This window comes from Geotrypetes seraphini, chromosome 1, assembly GCF_902459505.1.
Source record: "Geotrypetes seraphini chromosome 1, aGeoSer1.1, whole genome shotgun sequence".
In the NCBI taxonomy this organism is placed as follows: domain Eukaryota; kingdom Metazoa; phylum Chordata; class Amphibia; order Gymnophiona; family Dermophiidae; genus Geotrypetes; species Geotrypetes seraphini.
Window position 1 is genome coordinate 2,513,494 of NC_047084.1, and position 26,460 is coordinate 2,539,953.

Consider the following 26,460-nt stretch of genomic DNA (forward strand, 5'->3'; position numbering starts at 1 on the left):
TTCGCTCATTGGCGATAGGGGACTTTTTTCATTTTTTTTTCTATGGGGCATTTTTTTTTCTGTGCCCCAAAAAATCCAGATAGACCTATTTGGTATTCTGATTGCTAAAACCCCCTCTTTTTTTTCTTTTTTAAATAGCCAAGTGATGTTAGTGCATCAGTCGCTTGGCTACTTTGCATGGGGTTTTAGATAATATGCATAGCCAGATAGGAAAATGGGCAATTGAGGGGGAAAACATGTGGTGGGCCATTTTGTGCATCAGGTCGGTAAAAGTGATCATCGCTAAAGCTCATTTGAAGATTGTGGCTGACCCACAGGGAGTTGTCCTGCAAAAGCAGATCTGTATCAGGGAATGGGCCAAGCCCACTCCCACTGCTCTTTTTTATTTAAACCTTCCTGTTATGTGCACACAGTATATCCTATTTCCCCCCTAGGACACATGTACAAACTATCATGTATGTTCAAACCACTGAGCACGTGAACCCTATAAAAAAAAGTATATACTATTTGCAAAAAGGGTATAGTATGTGCACATAGGAGGCAATTCTCAAAAGATCACCTAAAGTTGGATGTTGTGTGCTCATTTGCATTGATAGCAAAACCTTTGTGCAAAATGGCCAAAACCGCACAGGAAATCTTCCATGAAAGAGTTAAAATAGGGCTATACTACAGTCAGTGATTGCAAAGGAAAGCTCATTGCACTGATCACAGTCTTGATTCCAAATGAACTAAAGTACGGGAGGACTATAGAACCCCCTCCAAAAGCTAATTGCTCTTTTCCAAGGAAAACATCAACTTGTATTGCTCCATGGTGCCACTTTAATACTGTGTGCTAATAATACATTTATACATTAATACATTTATACTTTAATACATTCAGCTAATAATAATAAACTTTTATTAATTTTAACAGGGGTCGCCATACAGCAAATTACTCAGAACTGGAAGGATTACACTAAATTGAATTACACTTTTTGGTGGAATTCAATTTGTCATATATATAAAATGGAAAAAGTATTGGCATTACAACAAGGTTATATTAAAAAATTTAATAAAATATGGGGACCATTGACAAATTATTCTACTGATCAGATATAATAACACATGTATAGAACATATAGAAGGGGTAGGGAGGGAAAACTATTGTAATATTAATATGATATAAAATTCTGAAAAAGGGTTTATTTAATTCACATTGTAAGAACATTTAATAATAATTTCAAGTGTTTTTTTCATAATTGAATGTATTACATGTATTTCACTTGATGTAAGAATTTAAAAAAAGAATAAAAAATATTTATATTAAAAAAAAAAAAAAAAAATACTGTGTGCGATTCTAATCATCACTTCTCCCAAAAAATGATGTAGAGGGGCATTTTCAATAAGACATCTAAATCTAATCTAATCTGGATTTCTTAATCACACTTTTTCAGTAGAGGTTCAAGGCGATTTATTATCATGGGGAAATATCTACAGCTCACAGTTACACTGCTACAGAAGGGAAAAGGTTACAATACATTAAAGAAGAAAGACATTTTTTGCAGAAGGGAAGTAGCCATACTATGCTGTAGAGAACAGGAAGGTTTTGTTTTCTGGTACGCTGATGTCTAGTGCATGATTAAAAACTTATTTGTATGATAAATGTTTCTAATTGACCACCTTATACTTTTTGTAATTTGCTGCCTGATGTTCAGCTTTTTCTAAAAAAAATTGTCAACCCCAAGGATCCTCGTGGTTTTGCGGTATCCAAATGCTATGTTATGTTACAAATGTTCACAAATGTTATGTTACAAATGTTATGTTACAAATGTTCACAAATGGTTCCAAAGCTTCCTCAAAACATGAACATACAAAGTCAAATCAAAAGAGCACATATCCGACCCATGGTCAAACCCATGTGGAGTACCACAAGGATCACCATTGTCAGTACAGTGTTCCCTCTAAGCGGGCGGGTGTTGTGAGCAAACTTTTTTCACTGTGAGCTAAAAATATCGGGCGCCAGCAAGTTATGAGCCAAATAAATATGTTGTCAAAGTTGCTGATACATGAGGACGAGGTATTCAAAGGAATTTTAGGCCTACACGCTAAATTAAATAACGTTAAATAATATTTTTAAGAACACAGAAATTGTAGGGATGAAATGATATCTTAATAAATGTTTTACAACAAATGTAGTTATGTCTGTTACATCCATATGTGTAAACTGTAAATTAAAAACAGTCCAGAAGACAATACGTTTGATGCTTTCAATTTCTAGACCAGTGTTTTTCAACCTTTTTTGGGCAAAGGCACACTTGTTTCATGAAAAAAATCACGAGGCACACCACCATTAGAAAATGTTAAAAAATTTAACTCTCTGCCTATATTGACTATATATAAAGTAATTCTCTTGAATAGGAATCAAATAAACACAAAGAAAGTATTTTATAATTACTTTATTATGAAATAAAAATTATAAAAATTATAAAATACTTTATTCAGTGCGAAACCTGGGCCTGTTTGGCTGAACACAAAGCTGATATTCTGGCTGGAATGGAAGAAAGACACACACGTAGCTCTTCGTCAACAGCTCTCAGTCTCTCTCTGTATTTGGTTTTTATAGCATACAAAAATAGACAAATATACCCTCCATCCTTTTTATTAAACCACAATAGCAGTTTTTAGCGCAGGGAGCTGCGCTGAATGCCCAGCACTGCTCTTGACGCTCATAGGCTCCCTGCGCTAAAAACCACTATTGCGGTTTAGTAAAAGGGGACCATATTGTAAAATATAGACAGCAGATATAAATTCAGAACTGTGCATAGTAAGTGAAGGGAAGTTTTCATCTCTGGGAATTTACCCAGTTAACTATTAAGTTATTTGGGCAAATTCCTTTGAAAACTGTGGTAATACTGCCTCCACTTTGCTAAATTTAAAATAAAATCATTTTTCCTACCTTGTCTGGTGATTTCTGGTTGCACTTTCTTCTTCTGACTGTGCATCCAATCTTTCTTCCCTTCTATCAGCCTGTATGCTTTCTCTCCTCCACACCTCATTCCCTCCCCCAACTTTTTCTTCCTCTCTCCCTGACCTTTCTTTCTTTTTTTCTGTTTCTCTTCTTTCCTTCTGTTTCCCTGCCTGCCCCCTTTCTTTCTTTCTCCCAGCCTCCTGTCCAGCAGTAACTCTCTTCCCTTCCTCCCCTCCCAGCAGCATCTCTCCGTCTCCCTCTCCAGTAGCAGCTGTCCCTTTTTTTTCCTGGCCCAGCAGCTTCCCAGATTCCTTTCCCTCCTCCCCTCCCAGAAGCATCTCTCCTTCTTCTCCCTCTCCAGTAGCAGCTGTCCTTTTTTTTCCTGGCCCAGCAGCTTCCCAGATTCCTTTCCCTCCTCCCCTCCCAGATGCATCTCTCCTTCTCCTTCTCCCTCTCCAGTAGCAGCTGTCCCTTTTTTTTCCTGGCCCAGCAGCTTCCCAGATTCCTTTCCCTCCTCCCCTCCCAGAAGCATCTCTCCTTCTCCCTCTCCAGTAGCAGCTGTCCTTTTTTTTCCTGGCCCAGCAGCTTCCCAGATTCCTTTCCCTCCTCCCCTCCCAGAAGCATCTCTCCGTCTCCTTCTCCCTCTCCAGTAGCAGCTGTCCCTTTTTTTCCTAGCCCAGCAGCTTCCCAGATTCCTTTCCCTCCTCCCCTCCCAGAAGCATCTCTCCTTCTTCTCCCTCTCCAGTAGCAGCTGTCCTTTTTTTTCCTGGCCCAGCAGCTTCCCAGATTCCTTTCCCTCCTCCCCTCCCAGATGCATCTCTCCTTCTCCTTCTCCCTCTCCAGTAGCAGCTGTCCCTTTTTTTTCCTGGCCCAGCAGCTTCCCAGATTCCTTTCCCTCCTCCCCTCCCAGAAGCATCTCTCCTTCTTCTCCCTCTCCAGTAGCAGCTGTCCTTTTTTTTCCTGGCCCAGCAGCTTCCCAGATTCCTTTCCCTCCTCCCCTCCCAGATGCATCTCTCCTTCTCCTTCTCCCTCTCCAGTAGCAGCTGTCCCTTTTTTTTCCTGGCCCAGCAGCTTCCCAGATTCCTTTCCCTCCTCCCCTCCCAGAAGCATCTCTCCTTCTCCCTCTCCAGTAGCAGCTGTCCCTTTTTTCCCCTGCCCAGCAGCTTCCCAGACTGATAGTGGTTTTCTCCCCTCCCAGCAGCTCTTCTTACTTCCCAGCGCAGCGATTCACGAAGGCAGCCTCGGGTCCTTTGTTGTGTCGCGCCGCCTCTGAGGAAAGAGGAAGTTGCATCATCAGAGGCAGCCGCGACTCAGCAAAAGCCCCGAGGCTGCCTTCGTGAATCGCTGCGCTGGGAAGTAAAGGAGAGCTGCAGAGAGGGGAGAAAGCCACTGTCGGAGGCTCCCCAAGATCTCTCCGGCCCAGCGCACGCTTCCGATGCTGATCTTGCAGAAGTTCAAATGAGTCAATCTTGCCGGTCCTGCGCTGTGACGAGAAACTTGTGCGCTGCGACCTAATATTTTGTGCGCCAGCGCACGCCAGCGCAGCTTAGCGGGAACACTATTTGTCACCCATATTATTTAACCTCTTCATAGCATCCCTAGGCATAACCCTAGACACCCTAAACACAGTATCATTCAGCTACGCAGATGATATAACTATCCTCCTCCCCTTTAATATTCAAGACCCCTTATCCACAAACCACCTGAAAATGATAATGGAAACGGTAGAAAAATGGATGTCAAGTCATAAACTAAAACTGAACTCGGAAAAAACTAAATTCCTACTACTGGAAAGGGAAAAAAAACCATCTCTCACAGAACTAGAAGTAAATACAATCAAGTACCCAATGCAAAGCACACTCAAAATCCTGGGAATTCTACTAGACAGAAACTGCACAATGCAGTCCCAAATCCACAAAATCATCCAAAGAGCATTCTTCACAATACGTAACCTAAGAAAAATAAGAAAATTCTTCAACAAAGATCAATATAAGATATTAGTACAATCCCTAGTACTAAGTATTGTAGATTACTGTAACAGCCTATACCTATCATGCCCAAATTACATGATAAAACAATTACAGACAGTTCAAAACACAGCCCTCAGAATCATCTACTCACTAGGCAAATATGACCATATCACCAAAGCATACCTAGACTCACACTGGCTACCAATAAAAGCAAGATCCCAGTTCAAATTCTATTGTCTACTATACAAAGTAATACATGGAACAGCACCCAGCTACCTAAACAACAGACTACACCGTAACCTCTCACACAGATTAAGGAGAACTCAGAGCCTATTCACTCACCCCCCTCTCAAAGGAACACGACGAAAGAAACTATATGACAGCCTTTTAGCGACACAGGCAGCAAAGATCGATACTACCATCACCAATCTACTGACCAAATCAATAGACATTAAAGCATTCCGAAAAGAAATCAAAACTCATCTCTTCAAAAAATACTTCCCATCATCATAACCTCACAAAAGTATTAGAAAATGCTCTCATGACTACCCTAACACCACCACCAGCAACACCTCGAATCCGGACAGTATTAGCGCTATTCGTCTAAACAACAGAATCCGGACAATATTATCTCTATTCGTCTAAACAACCTATCACTATCTACTATCTACTACCAATCTATCCTGGAAAAGTCCAGAATAACAATTGTAACTTAACGCATTCTTGATTATATGTACTGCAATGCTACTGGAAATGTCCAGTCTTCTAACTTGTAATCCGCTTAGAACCGCAAGGCACAAGCGGAATAGAAATCACTAATGTAATGTAATGTTATGTAATGTTATGTGTACCATGTACGACAGTTTAAACAGGATGTGGGCATTTATAGGCAGTCAGTGAAGTATGCGGTATTATGCAGTGACGTGGTTGTGCTTTTTTTTAAGCCAAAGATCAGCCAGATTGCAGTGTTCTGGATCAACTGGAGTTTGTGCATTTGGAAGGAGGATAAGCCCAAATAGAGAGAAAGTTGCAATAGTCAAGTTGTGTTAGCACTGATTTTGGATGTTTTGAGACAAATGTCCAAAATCCAGTAGAGCAAATTACAATTTTCAAATTAGAAAAAAGTCTACTTTTTAAAAAAAAAATTTTTATTCTTAGATGTGTTTGTCCTCAGTGCATTTCTCTTTTTAAACCATTTTTTCAGAGAGAAAAAAAAAAAGTCCAAATGAAAAACACAGAAAAACCAACCATTGGGACAGAGGAGGGGGCCAGCATTCTTAGCAGACTGGCCACACAGACATCCCAGCAGAGCAGTGGGGCATCCTAGGGGGCACTACAGTGAGCTTCACATAAAAGGCCCGGGTATACATCTCACTATAACCCCTTTACATTGTATGGTGAGCACTCCAAAACTCATCCACAATCCACTGTGCTCAACTGTCCACCTCCCCAATAGCCCTTATGCCTGCAGGTGTTTAGATGTCAGTACAGTAGGTTTTTGATGGGTTTGGGTAGGTTCACACATTCCCCCACTACTGTATTAGTTAGAGTTGATCCTCTTCTCTGCAGTCCACTTCACTGACCACCAGGATACCCCAGACCCTGCTTGCTGCTCTGCTTGGACTGTCCATAACATCTGAAGTTGTCATACAGGCTGGTAAGCACTGTTTCATTCACATATTTGGGGGGGAGGGGTTCAGTAACCACTGGGGGAGTAAGGGGAGCTACGCCTTCATGCCTCCAGTGGTCATCTAGTCAGTCTGACTACCTTTTTCATACCTATTTGTTATTGAGGCAGGTCTAGCTTCAAAACCACCCACGTTTTGCCCTGGAATCTTTCTGCAATGTTCCGTTATTGCAGAAAAACTTCCAAATCATAGATCAGCCCTCAACATACCCCCTTGAGGTTTAGAAACGCTTCAGACAAACAGGATAGAAAACCATCTAAGAAATGGGTTTGAAAATGACAATTTGGACATTTTAGCAAATAAAACATCCAAATGCCACTTTATATTGGGGGGTTTTGGGGGGGTGCATTTTCTCTTTTGAAAATGAGCCCCATAGCATAACTAGAAAAGGTACAGAGAAGGGTGACAAAAATGATAATGCAGATGGGTTGACTTTCCTATGAGGAAAGGCTAAAGCAGCTAGAATTCTTCAGGTTGGAGAAGAGATGGCTCAGGGGCGATATGTCAGAAGTCTATAAAATACTGAGTGGAGTGGAAAGGGTAGATGTGAATCATATGTTTACTCTTTCCAAAAATACTAGGACTAGGGGGCATTCAATGAAACTACTAAGTAGTACACTTCCTCCTCCCCATTCGCTGTTTCCCTACTCGCAATTTCACATAATCACAATTTTTTTTTTTTGGGGGGGAGGAGGGAAACCCCCCCCACACACACACACACATTTTTGTCTTCCCCCCCCAGCATCCTGGCCTTACCTGGTGGTCTAGCTGGTTTTCGGGGCAGGAGCGATCTTCCTACGCTCCTGCCCCGTGCAGATAGCCATTAGGAAATGGCTGTGGGGAGTTCCTGTAGTCTCTCGAGAGACTATGGGAACTCCCCACAGCCATTTCTTAATGGCGTAGGAAGATTGCTCCTGCCCCGAAAACCAGCTAGACCACCAGGTAAGGCCGGGATGCCAGGGGAAGGCGGAAGAGAGGCGGGGGTGGGTCAGAGCCGGATATTTGCGGTTTTTCGCCATTCGCGGTCCGGCTCTGCCCCTATCCCCCGCGAACAACGAGGGAGAAGTGTAGATTTAAAACAAACCAGAGAAAATATTTATTCACTCACCTCTAGAATTCGTTGCAGGAGAATGTGCTGAAAGGGAAAGGGGATGAGACTTAATATATCGCCTTTCTGCGGTTACAATCAAGGCGCTTTACATATTATACTGGGGCAATGAAGGGTTAAATGACTGGCCGAGTCACAAGGAGCTACAGTGGGAACTGAACTCAGTTCCCCAGGCCACTGAACTAACCACTGGGCTACTCCTAGCTTAGCAGGTTTGAAAAAGGTTTGGATAATTTCCTAAAAGAAAAATCCTTAAGCTGTTTTAAGATGAACTTGGGAAAATCCACTGCTTAATTCTAGGATAAGCAGCATAAAATCTGTTGTACTCTTTTGGGGATCTTGCCAGGTACCTTTGACCTGGATTGGCCACTGGGCTTGATGGACTTTCAGTCTGTCCCACTATGGCAACTTTTACGACTTGGCCAATCATCATCTATTATCAGCTCCTGCCTTCCCCCAGAGGGTGTACATATGACAGGCTGGTTGTCAGCATATCCTAAAAGGGATAATGAGGGAAAATGAGAAACGTGTGAGCACCCCTAGTGGGCAAATTTCACCTGCATTTGCTGTTTCATGTCATGCTACTTTGCTTGCATATGTGTAGAACTTGCACGCAGAATTCTGACCTCAGACCACTTCTGTTTGTCTCCAAGCCCCACCCCCTACTCCATCCCTTATGGCTGTGAGGAAGAAGAGGGAACAAATTTTGAGGTCACTGAGCATTTGACTTGCTCAGTGAGCAAAGGATAAAGAGTGAATGGTCATCAATTTGTACTCCACCTTGGATAAAGGCAGTTTATAAATGATAAACTATGGATTCAATATGGTTTAAACAAAGCAGTTTATGCACAGGTACTTTCTCTATCCCTAGAAGGTTCACAATCTTAAGTTTTGTACCTTGGACAATGGAGGGTGTGATGACTTGCTCAGAGTCACAAGGTGCTGTAGTGGGAATGGAACCCAATTCCCCAGGTTCTCAGCACAAAGCACTAATCATTAGACCAGTCCTCCACTCCACAAAGCTCTGCATTTCTGCTATCCACTGTGTTAAGCAATTATATTGAACAAATTTGATGGAAAAAACTATTATATTATTATGCTGGTGTTTCAGAAGTTATTTTAAAGAGAAAAAGTAAATATTTGTTTCACTTGGTTTGTTCACGGATATCTGCCCATCATGCTATCTATGGTCTTTGTTCTCTTTGTCATCCAGTGGCGTAGTGAGCGCAGGTGGTGCCCCCCCCCCCAGCTCCTTCCACGCCATGCCAGACTCGCACCCTCCCTTCCCACTCCTGCACCTCTTGCAGCTTCTCCGACCTGCTGCTCATGCTGGCATTGTCTTTCCTTCTGATGACACTTTCTGACCCCGCAACCCGGAAGTGATTTCAGAGGGAGCCAGGTCGGTGTGAGCAGCAGGCTAGAGTAGTTGCTCACACTAGCAAAGATTTTAAAGAGGTATTGGGGGGTGGGGTGGAGAGATGCCAGTGCCCCCACTAAGATGACACCTGGGGTGGTCTGCCCCCCCTTCCCACTACACCACTTTTGCCATCTCTTCCCTTTTCTCCCTTATCACCAATGTCCATCTGTTTTCTGTCCAGTTGATGTTTGAATTTTTACACTGCTTTGGCTCCTATCACCTTCAAAATACACAATGCAAGCAAACCCACAGCACATATGCAAACTATTAAATCCAAAATTAAATTTCTTTCTCAGTCTTTCGCACTCTCTCTGCCTCTAACTCCTAATGAGCCCTGGAGAATTTCTGGAGACAGCTTCTTTTACAATGTCTCTGAAAAATTCTGATGACAATTTCCATCAAAGTTTTCACTTTCCTATTTCCCAATGTGCTCAGTCTTATTATTGAATGGGTTTTGAGTTTTATGGACTGTCAGAATTTCAAAATTCCTTCCCCCCCCCCCCCCCAATCCACTGTCGCGACACCAGTTTTGCACTCCCTGGCTATTTTATTGCTTTGTTAATGCACATAGATTGCTTTCAGATCCCTCTGTGGTTATTAGCAAAAGTGCCCTGACTAGTCTGTTAGTCTACTGAGTTTTAATTTCAGAATGAATAGCTATTAGAAATATAATTTCACTATATATTTCATCATCAGGGCACACCTTATCTTCTGAAGTGCTTTTCCTACTTTGATGTTTGTTTTTTTTTGTTAATAATTTTTATTGAGAAAGCAGTCAAAAAGAACAAACAACAAGGCCCAAACTGAGGACCAAAGTACTAGTACAAAGGAAGAGTAAATTGCTGGTAGATACAAAACCGTACAACAGGGGAGGTGCAATCGAAACAATCGCTAGGAATGAATACAAAATCAGCAAGATAAAAATGGTTTTTAATAAATCACAGTAAAATTTTTAGATGAACATACACAAAATTAATATTCAATATCCCAAGGATGAAAAACTATTACAGACATTCAAGTGATGTATGTCTATGCAGAATTACCAAGGAGTGGTGGCGACTGACAATTGTGACCCCACCACGTCCCTAGAAATCACACACCAACTGAGCCTTCCTTCCACCAGCATGTTTTCCCCTCTCCCCTCCTATGGCACCTCCAGAATTCCCATGTCATTTCCTCTCACTGCTCACACACTGAGCACGTCCCTCTGGTTCACATTTCCCCCTACTGCAGCACTCCCAGTTTGCCCCTTTCAACTTTTCTCAACCCCTCTCCTTCCTTGATGCAGTTTGGCACAAGCAGAGGAGAAAGCAGAAAGCAACTTTTTGTCAAAGCCATGTCCTCCTTATCTGCCATGTTGGCTCTGACTGCTGCATTCGACTTGCAGGGAGTTACAATGTCCTTCATGGTTCAAATTCAGCAGCCAGAGCCAGTGTGGCAGAGAAGAAGGATGTGGCCCAACATGTAGCCATTCCCTACCTCCTGCTCTGCTTGTGTCAAAGAGCACTGAAGAGGAAGGGGAATGAGAGGACATGAAAGGGACAAGTTACGGGGTGTGAGTGTCAAAGGCACTGGGGTGGGGGGAGCACAAGAAGGATAGAGAAGAGAAGGAAGACAAACTGGGGCAGGGGACCATGGCTGAAATATTTGAATGTTGTACTGAAAATACCATCAAGGGAGGGGAGATAGGTGGGTATTGGTGTATGGATGTGTAGGGAAGGGGGGGGGAGAAAACTGAGAGGGTTTATTGGAAGGATTCACAAATATATATGTGAGTAGAGTATATGGAGTGGGGGTGAGTTTGAGAGTGATCTATGATGATGCGAGACCCAGGGGGAATATTATGCTGGGGTGTGTGCCTGAGGAGGGACAAGGATTGTTAGAGTTATAATGGTGGTGGACTTTATGGGGGAGGGTGGGAGTGCTCTGAGATAACTATAGGAGTGTGTGTACTGGGGCAAGAGGGATTTTAGAAAGAGAAATATGTGTAGGAGGGTTGATATGAGATCACTATGGTAATTTTTACCAGGAAAGGTAGGGTTTGACAGAGATGTGGGATATGTGTGCACTTGGAGAGATGGAGAGAGAACATGGGGGGGGGGGGGGAGAGAGGTGGGATGGGAAGGCTAGGAACAAAGAAAAATGGTGTTTGAAACTTCCAGGGGGCAAGGGGGATAGAGAATAAGCTTAGGAAGAGGTTCAATCTAGCTGGGGAGTGATACTGCTGGGGGAAGAGGAAATAGAGCCTGGCCTGGGGAAAAGCTTAGGTGGAAGCTCTGGGACACAGAATTGCCAGGCTTTTGTCTTGGGGGAATGCTATGAAAAAAAAGTTACAAATAAGAAAATATAAAATGTTGCAAAATTAAAAAAGAAAAAAAAATAGTAAGCAGATTAAAATTTTTTTTTTTTTTTACCAATAGTAGCTTTCTTACTTACCTTCTCATGGTGCTTGAGGCTATTTCTAGAAACTTCTCTACCACATTTGTCACAGTAAACTTTCCCAAGGTGTCTTGCTTGGAAGTGATACTTCAGAGCTGAAGGGCTGGCAAAATCACTCCCACATCGTTCACAGCTGTAAAGTTTGACTGCCAACATCCTTTCCTGGCAAAGGAAACAGTACCAGATCCTCCTTGGTGAAAATACATTAAATTAAAGCTTTTGATGTAAGCTAAAATAATCAAAACTTCAAAATTAATGCTTCATGTGTTCACCTGCAGTAAAGTTTCATTTAAATTGAACACAGAAAACAGAGATTTTTGATTAAATGTTCTTTCCCTTATCCACTTACTAAATGTGACCTTCAGGCGAGCTTTAGAAATTTTGAGTAGCTGCCACCATACCTTGAAAAAATTAGGCACATATGTAGATGACTCGTTTGAAGCAGGAGCCAGAGCAGAATGTTGTTCTCTTATGTTTCAGGATATTTCTACACCCCACCTCCTTAAAATGTTTCAGATACAATAATGGCAAGAAAGCAAAAGGAAATTCAGAATAATCTCAGATTAGTACTGAATGAAGTCCAGAAAGGGGTCGCCATTACCTGCTAGATGCACAGCTGTCACCTAGCCTGAGGAGAAGGCAGTCTCGGGGCAGGTATGTTTACTTCTATGTCTCCCTTGCAGCTTCACCGTAGCAATGACATTTCAGCAGCACACCCTGGAGGATTCCAAGCCCGAGAGTAAGTCACAAAATATTCTCTCAGACAAGACTACAGCTTGCAAATGAAAAACACCACAACTTGAATACTGAAGGCCCATTACATCATATATGAATTGTAAGCCGAGAAAAATAACTGGCACGTAAGTACTTCAAAATGTATTTTACACCTGTTGTATATCAGTGATGTCACTGTGGGGCATTAAGCAGTTGGGGTAATTCTGTATCTGGGCATTTAGTCGAAGCCTATTCAATATAGAAACATAGGCTCCTATTTTATAGAATACAAACAGTGGCATAGTATGGGGGGGGGGCAATCCACCCTGGGTGCTGTCTTGGTGGGGGCGCTGGCATCCATTTTCCTCTCCAATCCCACTCCTTCCTGACCCCCCCCTGCCGCATGGGTGCACCCCTTCCCTTGTACCTCTTTAATTTTCCCAGCACAAGCAGTATCACGAACTTGCTGCCCATGTCTGTGTCAGCTCTCTCTGACATCACTTCCGGGGTCCTGCGCCTAGGAAGTGACATCAGAGGGACAGCAGACATGATGCAGGCAGAAAGTTCGGTGATTCTGCTCGTGCTGAGAAAATTGAAGGGGTACGGGGAAGGGAAGGGGGGACACTTGTGTGGCAGGGGGCTGGGGGAGGGGCACTATCACCCCAGTCGCCACTCGCCCTCGCTACGCCACTGAATACAAATGTAACAGTGAAAATACACCCTTATAATTTAGGCACAACCAATTGAGCTGGATACTTGAAGAATTTCATTGCAACCACATGTGAGCATGAATGTGTATGTCTGTGTAATAACCACAGCAAAAGTCAAACTGTACCAAGAAACCTCAGAAACTTCCCTTAGGGTCAGGTTCTATAATTGTCAAACATTTGGTGCTGATATAACTTGGCAGTTTATGCTATTCTCTAAAGGCAATAAGTCGCAAACTTTTTACGCTGCGGCACACTAAACTCGGGGCCACGTCTACAGGGCCTTGGACCATGCGTGGACATCAACCGGTGATGTCACATGCTTGTGCATGATATCATCACATTGAGTTCTGCCCTGTGCTTGGGTGCCTTCCAAAACCTGGACAAACTGCTGGTTTTTGGAAATTTCTCCATTGCTGGGTGGGGGAGAGCAGAAAGGAGGAGAGGCACCAGCGCCTGGGCCAACAGTGATAGGGAGGTGTCAGGCAGTCGTGTATCTAGAGGGAGCATGCCTTGGGGAGACACATGGTGGAGCAGGTGTCCTCATGGTGGCTCGGGGCCTGTTTGTAATGGTGTTCCGGTGGCATCTTTGGGTTGCCTTACTCCTCATCTTGGGGGTCTGCGGGGGGAGGGGGGTCTGCTCTGTGTGCTTTTTTGGTGGGGTCCAGGCCTCATGGCTGTTCAGGTCGCACCGGCCAAGCTGCATTGGTGGACAGAAGGGCATGTAACCGTGGAAGGGATTTCGGGCCTGCAGTATGATCCTGAGGCTGCTTCTGGCTGCCCTGTCCTCTCCCTGATAGCACCTAGGGTTTGTGGGATAGCTAAGGGATAGGGCCTTGCAAGGTTCACTCAGGGCCTCCTCTGTCTTATCAGTCTCACCTTCTGGTGGCTGTGGTGCAGGCCGGGGAGTGTTAGGAATGACCAGGGGTCAGTTAGGGAGGGGGAGCGAGGTGGGTATCATTGTGATGGGTCAGGAGTTTTTGGTCTTCAACATGGAGGGGTTGGACTTGGTCTGGTTCATAGGTGATTTTCCCTGTCTGGTCTGGTGGGTGTGCAGTTGGTCTGTGGTGTTGGGAATGGGAGGATTGGGTGGCTTGCTTTGGCTCATGGAGGGGGAGCGAGGGTTTGCACCAGTGGCCTCAGGGGCCAGATTGATGGCTTTGTATACTAAGTTTAAGTTTATTAAGTTTAAGTTTTATTAATATTTGATTAATCGCTTAATTAAAATTATTTCTAAGCGAATTACAATGTATGAGTAAACATGATATTAAAATAGTAAATAACATAAAATAATATAAAATTAACAATTTATACAGTAAATAAAAACAATATGATACTAAATAGGAAATAACATATGAACTATTATAAAATTATAAAATAATAAAATTGAGAAATTTACTTAACAAATATATAGTAGACTAATAAGTTTATAAATAATGTAAAAGATATTTACATGTAAGAGGATCTCATATGTAATTCAGAAGTTAAACATTAAACATTAAAGGCATCCTTGAATAAAAAGCATTTTAAATTTTTTTTAAAGTCGCTGAAATTATTTACTTCTCTTAACTGTAAGGGTAAAGAATTCCAAAGTTGCGGCGCTGATACAGAGAACATATCTTGACGGCGGGTTCCAATAATTTTTAAAGAGGGGATCATTAGAAGTTTATGGTTATTTGAACGTTATGGACGTGAGGTATTATATGGAATAAGTAGATTATTTATAAATTGGGGTTCATTAGTGCTGAGGGTTTTGAATGTTAATAATAGAATTTTGTAAGTAATCCGATGATTTATGGGGAGCCAGTGTGATTTAATCAGAAAGGGAGTGACATGATCATATTTTTTTTCTTTGTAAATAAGCTTAACAGCAGTGTTTTGTATAATTTGTAAACGTTTCTTTTCTTTATGTGTAATATTTAACAGTAGAGAGTTGCAGTAATTGAGTTTAGAGATGATCAATGAATGAAGTAGGATATTTAGCGATTTCGGTTCTAAGTATTTTGAGATTGATCGGATTAAACGGAGTCTGTAAAAGCATGATTTAACAGTATTATTTAAATGATCATGGTAGGAAAAATTATTGTCAATAGTGATACCAAGTATTTTTAAAGATGATACAATCTCAATAGACATATTGTTAAGAGTAAAGGGAACATGCAGATTGATTCCTTGTTTCCAAGTAAACAATATAGCCTTAGTCTTTTGTACATTTAGGGCTAACATGTGTGTAGTAAGCCATTGTTGGACTTTTTCTAATTTTGAACCACACTCTCCCCTTTTTGCCTGTTGTTGCTGCTCGCCTTTTGCTTTCTCTTTCAGGGCAGCTAATGGGGACATCAGTGGCTGGATACGACTGTTGCCAGGTGCCATCATAGCTGGAGAGTCCTGAGCCGGTGAGTACTGCACCCCCACCATGGAGAGTGATAGGGGTAGACATGGTGGTAGCTGAGGATGGTGCCATTCGCCTTCAGTAACAGGTCAGGGTGGCTGCTGCCATAGTGCCACTGGTTCAGAGGCACACTCTATTGCTGGATGGTAGCAGGACTGAGATAGTTCTGTGGCTGCTTACTGTGGTTCTATTGGGGCAGGACTGGGTGGTTCTGCCGAGTCTTTATGCAAGTCTCTGGAGCAGTACTGGGGTGGCTCTGTGGGGTCTCTGAAACGGGACCATGACAGTTCCATGGAGTCTCTGAAGCAGGGCCAGGGCGGTTCTGAGGGCACTTAGTGACAGGACCGGGATAGTGCCGTGGGAGCATTATTGGCAGGATTGGGGTGGTTCTGCTGGCATCTACTAGGCAAGACTGGCTTATTCCCATGGTTCATGCTTGGATAGGATGGTTAGCAGCTGTATGTGTACTGGGGAGTGCTGTGGGGGTCCTTTCCTCTCCCAGGATTGGTGCTGCTGCTGTTTGCAGCCAGGGCTGGCTATCTATGCTGGTCTGGTCTATGGATCCACTTGTCCCATAGGACCTCTAGGCTGACTGCCTGTGCGGTGCCTGCAGCTATGTTCGAGCTGTGCCTGTAGCTGTGTGGGGAGTTGCAGTGCACTTCCATGTCTGCAATATGGACTGCTGATTTCTATTATGGCTCCTGGCGATTCATGGCATGTTGTTTTCACTTATCTTCGTCCGGGTGCAAGGGTGCCTGTCTAGCTTCTTCTCAGCTTGGTTCTCATGCACAATTGTGGGGTGTGCTACCTTCTTTTGGAGGTGCCGATTGTAACTGGTCTTCTGGTTGGTCCGATGGCCAGGGTCCCAGGGGATACAGATTTCCTGTCACTTGATTTTCGCAAGGTGCGTTGAGCTGGTAAGTTGCCTTGCTGTCACTCAGTTGTGAAACCTTGTCATAGGGCGTCTATTTGTCGTTGCCTCCACGTGATAGGGCAGAGGTGATGGATCTCGGTGGGTAGGAATCAGTACCCTTAGCCGTGTTTCCTGGCCTGCTGGATCACTCCAGCTGCCTGGTGCTGACTTCCTTTTGGGGTGCTGGTGGACTGGCTTGTGGGGGCCTTCTGTTGGTTTAGCAGACTGGTTCGGTGGTGTGCTATGAGGGGGTGGTTGCATAGTGTGGGTTGGTCAGTAGTGAGGTACCGTGAGTCCTCACATTGTGGGTGGGCAAGTGGTCAGCTCTTGGGTAGTGGTGTCTGCTAGTCATCATGGCAGATTTTAAGCTGTGTGAGCTGGTTTGATAAGCCACTGCTTCTCCAGTGAGGCAGCTAAGGGTCTGGGGCTGTGGGGCATGTGGGATAGTGTGCTTCGTCGAGTTTGGTGGTTTGTTCATTAGGGTGTATAGCATTCTGGATGTGGTTATTGGAGGACTAGCTTAGGGTTGTCAACTCCACTTGGTTTGCAGTGATATTTTGGGTACACCCAGACTCTCAATTCTATGTTGGATTGTTTCCTGTTGGCGGGTTCATCTCTCTGGGACAGGGTGTCTGTGGCGGTGTTCGTTTGCCTATGGGGTGTCAAGGAATGTTGGGATATTTGTCCATACTGCTGGTGGCTGGACGTGGCATGGCATTTTGCTTGTCAGTTCATTCACTGGTCTTCCTTCTGGGAACATTGGGGTTCTTGGGCACCATTCTGACCACGCGGGTTTCAGCCAGTGTATAGTCTTGCACCCAGAGAGCACTTAACATGGTCTGTGGTTGTTGGCACTGTGGAGGGTGTCCGGTTCATTAGTTCATATTGAGCCCCTGTCGCTGAGTAGTTCTCCTTTGGAGCTGTGGGTGATCATGTAGTTGTTTTGATTCTTCGGTTATGCATTTGTTTGAGATGGCCTCGTTTCTGGTTGCTCGGTGCATTTACTGCTCTCAATGTCACGGGGGTTGCTGCCATGTCCCCGGTTGGCTGTTTGCCTCGCATGCATAGTCAGTGGACTTGGCTAAAGTGGGTCTTACCTACCACAGTTTATTCTTCTTTTTTGGGTGGTATTTTGCAGCTGTGAGTTCACTGGTAATTACTGGTGTGCTGCAATGTGTTGGACCATGGGCATAAGTCTTTACTGTTCACTGTTAATATGGGTCGATTGTGAATTCCCACTCAGCAGGGTGGGTCTCTGTTGGTATTATGCATTAGGTGCTTTCACTTGTCTGGGCTGTGTAGGTTTTTTGCCATTGTAAGGGTACCAGACAGCACCACCTTTCTTTTACTGGGCAGGTTCTTTGGAGTTGTTAGACTGGTGTATGCCCTGTGAATGTCTGTTCTAGGCTGCCCAATGAGTGGTTGCGCGTGCTTCTCCTTCCCGGATGACATTTAGTCCTTTCACGGGGGTGTACTTCCAAGCTCAGGGGGCTCCAAGGCTGTTGATGGCCAAGACGGGGCAAGATATGGACTGCCCGGGTTTTACTGCGTATATGCACTTGGTGGGTATTCCGGGGGGTGGGGGGGGTGGGAGGGGAAGGGGAGAAACTAGCTGGTGTATGGGCAGTGGGGAGTTGTGCGCAGCATTGTCTTGGCAGTATGCTCCTGCCTCTGGAAGTGTTTGGGGTGCAGGCTCTCTGGGATATAGAAGTTGGTTATAGGCAACGTGGGAGTTAGTACGCCATGCGATGCTGGCTGACCTCAGTGAACATGGTGGTACTGGTAGCCTAAAGGGATGCCATCTTTGGTGTGGGGTCCATTACTGAACATGGGCAGCTTGGGTTTGGGAGGACCCCGAGTCAGATTGGTGACACTTTACAAGGGGCTTGGACAGTGGGGCCCACAATTGGTTGATTCTGGGTTTTATACATGTGAGTGCCCCTTCGTGGCTGCCTGGGAGTTGCAGTTGGCCAAATTGTTGTTTTACAGGTCCGAGGCGGTAATCGTGAGCTACAGGGTTTTTGGATCATCAGATGATGAGCAGTTATTTGGAAGTGAGCTCAGGTGAGCGGTGACACTTCAGGTTAGTTGACCCTAAAGGGGGCATGGAGGTCCATGCCTAACCTCAGGCTGATCAGGGGATGAACAGTTATTTGGAAGAAAGCTCAGGTGAGCAAATATTCTTTGGGTCAGGTGACCCCAAATGGGAGCATGGAGGATCATGCCTACCTCCTAGGCTCTTGTCCAAAGACAAATAAAAAAAAGATTTGACATCAATACGTGAACACTTCTTAAGAAAGAACTGAATATTTCATGGGGTGTCCTAATTTTTTTCACATAACTGTACACACAAAGCCACAGGAAGTTACAGAAGGAAGGACTCTGGCAGAAGGAAAGCCCAAGAGCTGGCCTGTACAGAGTAACCTGCTTTTGCCGGATTCTTTTTTTTTTTTTTTTTTGGGGGGGGGGGGCACTGCTGCCATTGCTTTTGAGCATAGACAGTTGTGGGGGAGGGTTTCCTGCCATCGATGGACTGGGGGGGGGGTGCGGACTGAAAGCTTTTGGGAAGGCCTGGAAGAGGATGCTGGACCTCCAAGTGTGTGTGTGGGATGCTTGATTGGATGAGGCTGGAGCTCATGAGAAGGAAGAAAAAGTGTGCTAGTCACATGGGGTGGGAGTGTTGGTGGCTGGCGGGAAGGGAAGAGAGAGAGGGTGATGGTACTGGCCACATAAGGTGGGGAGGAGGGCTGAAGGGAAGAGGAGAGGGTGCTGACCAGATGGGGTGGAGAGAAGGGTAAGAGACCCTGGATTTGGGGCTGCAGCTAGAGGGAAGGGGGAGGGTACTGGACCTGCAGGGAGGAGAGAGAAGGGAAGATACAGAGATGGAAAGCACAGAGAAAGAAGAAAATGTAAAATGGGCAGGAGACCCTGGAGAGCTAGTTAACAGAAGACAAGCAGAAAACAGAGCCTGGGACCAACATGATTTGAATAAAATAACCAGACAAAAGGTAGAAAAAAAAATCATTTTATTTTCTGTTTTGTGATTATACTACATCAGAATTGAAATATATATCTGATCAGAGCTGGTGTTAAGACAGCGAGCACGAGCTAGGACCAGTAGAGAGAGGAAGTCTTTTTTGTTTGTTTACACTTGATAGCACTGGCGTGGGGTTGGAGAGGGCAAAGGGGGGGTGGTATGGGTGAAGAGGCTGTAAAATGAACCTGCCAGGACAGGAAAAGAGTACAGCTAACAAGGGGTAACTGGGGGCAGAGGAGCATGCAATCCATTTTTTCTGGTTAATTTAAAAGCTATGTTGAAGAAAGCAAATCAAATCGTACTGAATTAAAAAATCAATTCAACTGGCAAAATTGAATTGCATATATGGCTTTCTTGTATGCCTTTTTAATAACCTTATAGGGCTAACCCTTTTCTAAAAAGTGTTTCCACATATCTTAAGGTGAGCAGTGGTCTAGTGGTAGAGCTTCTGTCTCTGCACCTAGAGGTTGAGGGATGAAAGCTCAGGGCTGCTCCTTGTGACCCTTCTGTGGGCAAGTCACTTAATCCTCCATTGCCTCCAGATAGAAAATAAGTACCTGTATATGTGTAAACCGCTTTGAGTGTGATGGTATAACTACAAAAATATGTCCCAATCTCCTTCTCTCCCCCCCCTTAATTTCACAATTCTGCTTGCTTGAGTATACGAGTATCCTCCATTGGAGAATGAAGGATACTTGTGATCAAAACCTCCAATTCACCTTTGTAATACACCAGCAATTCCTGTTTTTGGACTTGAGCTAACCAGTTAGTATTCAGTAGTGTAATTTTGCTTTACTACGAATTAGCAAATACCCATTCTCTGCCCTAACACACTTCTAAAAAAAATTACAAAATACATATTTAGCCCACATGCAAAATCTAACATATGATGTCTTATTGCAGCTCTGTGTTAACTAGCACAATTTAGCAAAAGCACCCCAAACCTGCGTTTCTCAGTCCTTCCTGGAGGCATACCTAGCCAGTCAGGATTTGGGGTTTCACACAATAAATGTATATGAGATAGATTTGGATACAATGGGCATTCAATATATGCAAATGTTAGAAACAGACTTAGTTTTGTTCAGTGGGTGTCAGGTCAAAAGCGCGCCGGGACAAAGGCGCGCCCAGACAATTGAGCGCAGCGCGGGGGCGCACGCCACACAAAATTACTGTTTTTAGGGCTCTGACGGGGGGGGCGTGGGGGGAACCCCCCCCCACTTTACTTAATAGAGATCGCGCCACGTTGTGGGGGGTTGTAACCCCCCACATTTTACTGAAAACTTCACTTTTTCCCTGTTTTTAGGGAAAAAGTTAAGTTTACAGTAAAATGTGGACGGTTACAACCCCCCATAACGCCGGCGCGATCTCTATTAAGTAAACTGGGGGGGGGCTCCCCAACAAAACCCCCCATCGGATCCCCTAAAAACTGTAATTTTCTTTGGCGCGTGCCTTCGTCTTGCGCTGTTGTCGGCGCACGCCTTTGTCTTTCGCTCAGTTGTCGGCGCGCGCCTTTGTCTTTCGCGGGGTTGTCTATGAACCGTTCAGTGACTCATGAATGGGATGCAACAAGTGGCGTAGTAAGGGTGGGGGGGAGGGGGGTTTGACCTAGGTGCCATCTTGGTGGGGCATTAGCACCTTTCCTCTCCACCCCCCTGCTCCTTCCTGACCCTTCCCTGCTGCACACGTGGGCCTCCTTCCCTTGTACCTCTTTAACTTTCCCGGCACGAGCAGTGTCATGAACTTGCTGCCCGTGGCGGTGTCAACTCTCTCTGACCTCACTTCTGGGTCCCTGCTGGGACAGTGGCAACCGGCAGTGATCGGCGAAAGACACCCGAAGCTGCCAAAGATCCAGAGGGCCAATGGAAGGTCAGAGATGAGCAGGTGGTGTCTGGAAGGCCCTAGCCACATGGTTTTAGGAATATGAATAAAGTGTGTAACCCTGTGTGCTCTCGTTTTAACAGAAGGGCCTGAGTGGAAGTAGCTGGGGGGATGGTGGTGTGATGTGTGTTAACCACTCAGCCCAGTCACACGATCACAGTGGGATTGCCTTTCCATCTACACTTCTCCCTCCATATTCGCTGTTTCGATGATTCACAGGCTTCAGCTTCTTGCCCCCAAATTGCATAGAGAAATTGCTGATTCCAAGCATTTACAGAGAATATTGCCGATTCCTAGCACTTTCTTCAAGGTGTTTTGCCTCTCCTTCAGGAACAGGCCAGGTCTCCCACCATGTTATTTGCAGTTTCAACGTATTCACGATGGTTTTTAATAGAAAACAGTGAATAATGTATGAAAAAGTTATTTGCGGTTTTTCTGTATTAGCGGGTCTGTTAATACCCTATCACAGCGAATACGGAGGGAGAAGTGTAGTTTTATGTACAATCAAATCAAACACAATGAATTACTTGGTGCATGTCAGTATTTTTCATAGTTGAAAAATAAACAAATGTGAAAAGCTTAAAATATATTTTATTTCTATCTCACAACAAAAATTGCATCATTTCCATTATATTATATGCCCTTTATATGCAAAGCAATTTCCCAAAACTAAAGAGAAAAAACTGTACACTGACCCAATATTACAGAAAAAAAATTCAGCACAGGCAAAATTAGAAATGTTTAATTCACTATTAAAAGTACAGGAAGAAACTGTACATTGTTTCACACATGTATTCCTAATGCACCTAAGAAAGCAGAAACATTTTGACTTTCAAATCTCTTCTTGACATTTTTTCCCTTTCCTCCAAAAAAGCCTGGAAAAATGTCAATTATACAAGTCTTTGTTTATAAAAGCAGTATGTGGACAGGTGTGTGGATTTACTTTGGAGAACATTGATACTTTTAAACACAGTAGAGAATGACATGGGGACAAATCTTTCCCTGTCCCCACAGGAACACATTTGCCCTTTCCGTCCCTGTTCCATTCCTGATAGCTCCAACCTCAACTGCACAAGCCTCATCATACACTCCAATATATTTTGTGGTGGGACGGGGATGGGAACGACTTAATTTTGCATTCATTTAACTATCTGTGAATAGTGGGTTTGGGGTCAGTGATTTTTTGTACAAGTGGGTCAAGTCAGTTTTCAGCCACACACAGAAGTTCAAAATAAAAGTGTGAATGTTTGAAAGTTGATCATGAAAAACTTTGCTTCTATGTGTTGTCAACCAGAAATATACATTTTTTAATCAGATCAGACATGGTACCATATGCCCATATGTAATGGAACAGCAAGGGGACTGTTTTACATATGAGACTTCTCTCACTTAAAAAAAAAAAAACAAGCCCACCACACACGCACCTTATTTAAGATTATAGGCACTTTGGGTTAGATTCACTAAGCTTACCGATCGGTTTGCGACCCCGACCCGATTCAGTAACCTGTGGCCGATAAACCTCCGATCCGATTCCAATCCGTGCATGCAAATGAGGGGGAACAGCATGCAAAGTAGGCAGGCAGCGATTCACTAAACAAAATCTGAAACGACTGGGCTGGCCAATCAACAAAAAAGTGACTGCTGGGGACCAGTCGCTCGCATCCTTTCTGACTGCCCTCTCCTGCTCTCTGCCCCGATTCTCCACTCTGCCTCCCTGCTGAGTGCTTTCTTCTCCGACCTGATTCTCTACTCTCTGCCACCCTGTTCAATAAAACTCCTGCTCTCGCCCCGACTCTCCTTTTGCTGCCCTGACTCTCCTGCCCTTCCCCTAAAGTGTGAGCCTGTGGTTTTAACCCATGGGTTTAAAGCGGGTTAAAACCACAGGCTCACGAAGTATTAAAAAAAAAAAAAATCAGCTCGCAGCTCTGTAAGCATATGCAGACCATCTACCATTGTTTTTGGCCAATCAGAGATTTCCTAGAATCCTCCCTAAGGAAGTCCCTGATTGGCAGGCCCCTCCCAAGGGAGGAGCCCAAAGCTTCTCAGCCAATCAGGGCCTTAAGCCCCTCCCCATGCATCACATGATGCAGAGGTGTGGCCTAAGGCCACAGTTCGAGTCAGAGGAGGCATGGAGCAGGAAGGACTGAGCACCCCTCCTGCTCCCGTTTTTAAAGGTAAGGGGAGGGGTGGGCCTGGCCCGGCCGAGCTAAAGATACAGGAAGGGTGTGGGCCTGGCCAGGTTTGTGATGGCAGGAGGGAGATGGTATCCCTCCTGCCATATTCATTTGTGCACGGGGAGGGGGTGGGTGGGCAGCGGTGGCGGGCATCAGTGTGGGGGGAATTTTTGGGGGGTTTGGGGAGGGGGCAATTTCGGGTTAAAGCCACGGGCTTGCAATGCATTTTGCACAATATATAAAAGCATTGCAAGCCTGTGGTTTTAAAGGGCAGGAGAGTTGGCAAGGATAGAAGCGACTGGTCTTCAGCAGTGTTGGGGAAATTGTTTAGTGAATTTCTGCCTTCCAAAATTTGCATGCGCGGATCAGATTGGGTGCTGATCGGATCGGAAGGTTAGTGAATCGGGTCGGGGAACAATCGTGTTGCAAAGAGGTCGCAAATCGATTGATACATGATCGGATAGCTTAGTGAATCTAGCCCTAAGTGATTTATTGTGCGCTAACCACTAAGACACCCATAGAAATATAATGGGCATCTTAGTGTGCACCAATTGCTGGCAGTGATGGTCTTCCGAGCATGCCACTAGTAGCATGGTGGCTGCCTGGAAGTAGGCTGGACCTTTGCTCTGTCCCATTTCCCGATGCTCCCTGGGTCTCTCGGACGTCACTCCCGACGTCAGAGGCACTAGCCGCGTCATTGGGTGAGTCAGGGAATGGGGCGGAGCTTCCCGCCGGTGGGGGATTCATATACTGAGCACCGGGGAACATCAGAACCCTTTTCCTTCGAGCTTCCGGTGCTCAGGCTGCTTCAGCTGCACAAAGGCTCTTTTAAGAACCACAAGGGCTGCTTCGGACAAAGGCTCTTTTAAGAGCCACTCCACCGGGACTGGAGCACCCTGCATGCCTGCAACCGACTCCAACTGATCGCCACGTGGAAGGGCTGCTCCTGCTTCCAGCATTGCCGCTTGTCTAGCGGTAGCACATGGCCCAACACAGAAAAAGCACCAATCCCTCAGAACTCCTCATCAGGACTCAACTTCGATGGGACTGCTCTCTTCCCTGCAGTGTCTGTGGGACAGAACTGCCTTAATCAGGACCCACTCAAGAGGCAGTGGTCCTTCTGGCCAGCTTCCTCTGCTTCCTGCTTGGCCAGAGCAACTTAAAAGCAGTGCAGACACCATTGCAGTGCCGGGAGCAGTTTGCTTCACCCCATCTAGAGAAAAATGCCTAGGAAGAGAAAGATGACCAGTCAACATCAGGTTGTAGTACAAAAGTCTCAAAAACTACCTCAAGAGGCTGCCTTGCCTCAACAACCTTCGGTACAACCCAGACAGCAGCCGGAGAGGTACATTAATTCTGTGGATCTTCCTTTGCCTAGGTTCTTCCTGCATGCCAGAACATGCCTTTCCGCTCCATCCAGGGAGTCCCAGGGGGAAAGCATGGATTTGTCAACCAATGACTCCTTACCTCCAGCTGAGGAAAAGACACCTGACAACGTACAGAATGGCTGCGTGCAGTTGGAGGAGAGAAGCAAGGAGATATCAGTGAAATACAGGATGCGTTCCTCCTCGGAGCCGACCCTCCAGCCTGATCTTGACACCTATAAACTTTCTCAAAAAGTGCAACCCGAGTTAGAACACCACAATGGCAGTTCTCCAGTTCAGAGAATCACCCAGACTCCGCTTGTCCACTACAGCCAACACCGTTCCCCCATGAACCAGAAGGTGTCCTTGGCGCGCCATGGACCAAGTGAATCCAGTGCTAGATCTACCCGCAGCTGGTCCAGATCATGGAACAGATGGCGTAAGCGCAAGGGCCTCTCGCAGAACCAGTCTTCCCAAGTCTTGTGACAAGCGTTGAAGATCTTGTTCCCACTCCTTCCAGCAGAATTTCCCGCAATGGCGGTTAGGTCCACTTTGCGCCCAGTCAAACGAGGAGTTTTAGGTCTCTCTCTCGCAAAATACTGAAGGGAATATCTTAGTAAAGACCCTGCTTAAAGGATGGGCCAGGCGAATTCCAGTTCCGCTAGACTCCTGCTTGCCGGTTAACCATGACTTGCTTCAGCTCCTCTGGAGCACCTTGGGGGGGATATGCTCATCTAAATATGAAGTGGGTCTCTTCAAAGCAGCTTTCTCCCTGGCTTTCTTTGTGTCCTTGTGCATCAGCGAGCTGACCATTCAATCGAGACAACGGGAGGCCTGCATCTCCAAGATGTCGACTTTCAGGATGAAGCAAAATCCAGCTTCAAGACGAACCAGAGGGGCAGCTTCAAGACGAACTAGAGGGGCAGAGGATCATCTTGCATAGACTCCCTGGCCTGCCAATGTGCCCTGTGGATAACCTCCAGAAGTTTATGGCAGTTCGCCCATTGGAAAGGCATATCTTGCTGATTCACCAGAATGCGAGCCCGCTCACAAAGTTTCAATTCACTGCAGTTTTCTGAATGGCTTTATCTGCAGTGAGACAGCGTCCTGAGTGCTTTGGTACGCATTCATTCCGCATTGGAGCCGCCACGTTTGCCTTTCAGCATGGCCTTCCAGAGGCAGCCATCAGAGGCCTGGGCCACTAGATGTTTTCAACATACCACAACTATATCAGGCCTCTCCCTGCAGGAGCTGCCTCCTCTACCCCCCTAACCAACAGCTTAATCTCTTTCAGAACCCGCAGAATTTGGATCATCGGGCAAGCCCACATCCTGAGAGCACGGGTCATGCTACTCGAACGTTCTACCAGCAAGAACCTTGGATTCAACCCTGAAACAATGGACATCCTCTGGACAGGAGCCCTCAGGATGAGATGGCAACAACTCCTCTCATGTATTCTCAAACTGCTAGAGGACAATCCTCAACCGCATGTATTGATCATACACCTGGGGGACCATGACATCGGAGCATCTTCATGCAAACGGCTCATCTCCAATGCTAAGAGAGACTTATTTGACCTAGTTCTTCTCCTTCAGGACACAGATTCTCTGGTCCGACATCATTCCCCACCCAGAGCCAGGTGCCTCAAGGCTATGGAGATGGGGGTAAAGAAGGTGAATCGGCAGATAGGCCAATTGACTGAGCCTGGGAGG

At 45.2% G+C, this 26,460-nt stretch overlaps 1 protein-coding gene across 1 annotated transcript in view; it reads right to left on the reverse strand.

The window, feature by feature from the left end:
* LOC117361092 (2'-5'-oligoadenylate synthase 1-like) overlaps positions 1–12,260 on the reverse strand; it is a 66,590-nt gene extending 54,330 nt beyond the window's left edge. Inside the window, exons 1-2 of the mRNA XM_033946004.1 lie at positions 12,171–12,260; positions 11,567–11,731 (exon numbers count right to left, since the gene is read on the reverse strand). Of these exons, the coding sequence (XP_033801895.1) occupies positions 11,567–11,725 (159 nt within the window). The 5' untranslated portion in view covers positions 11,726–11,731; positions 12,171–12,260. The remainder of the gene's footprint in view (positions 1–11,566; positions 11,732–12,170) is intronic.
* Positions 12,261–26,460: the final 14,200 nt, after the last annotated feature.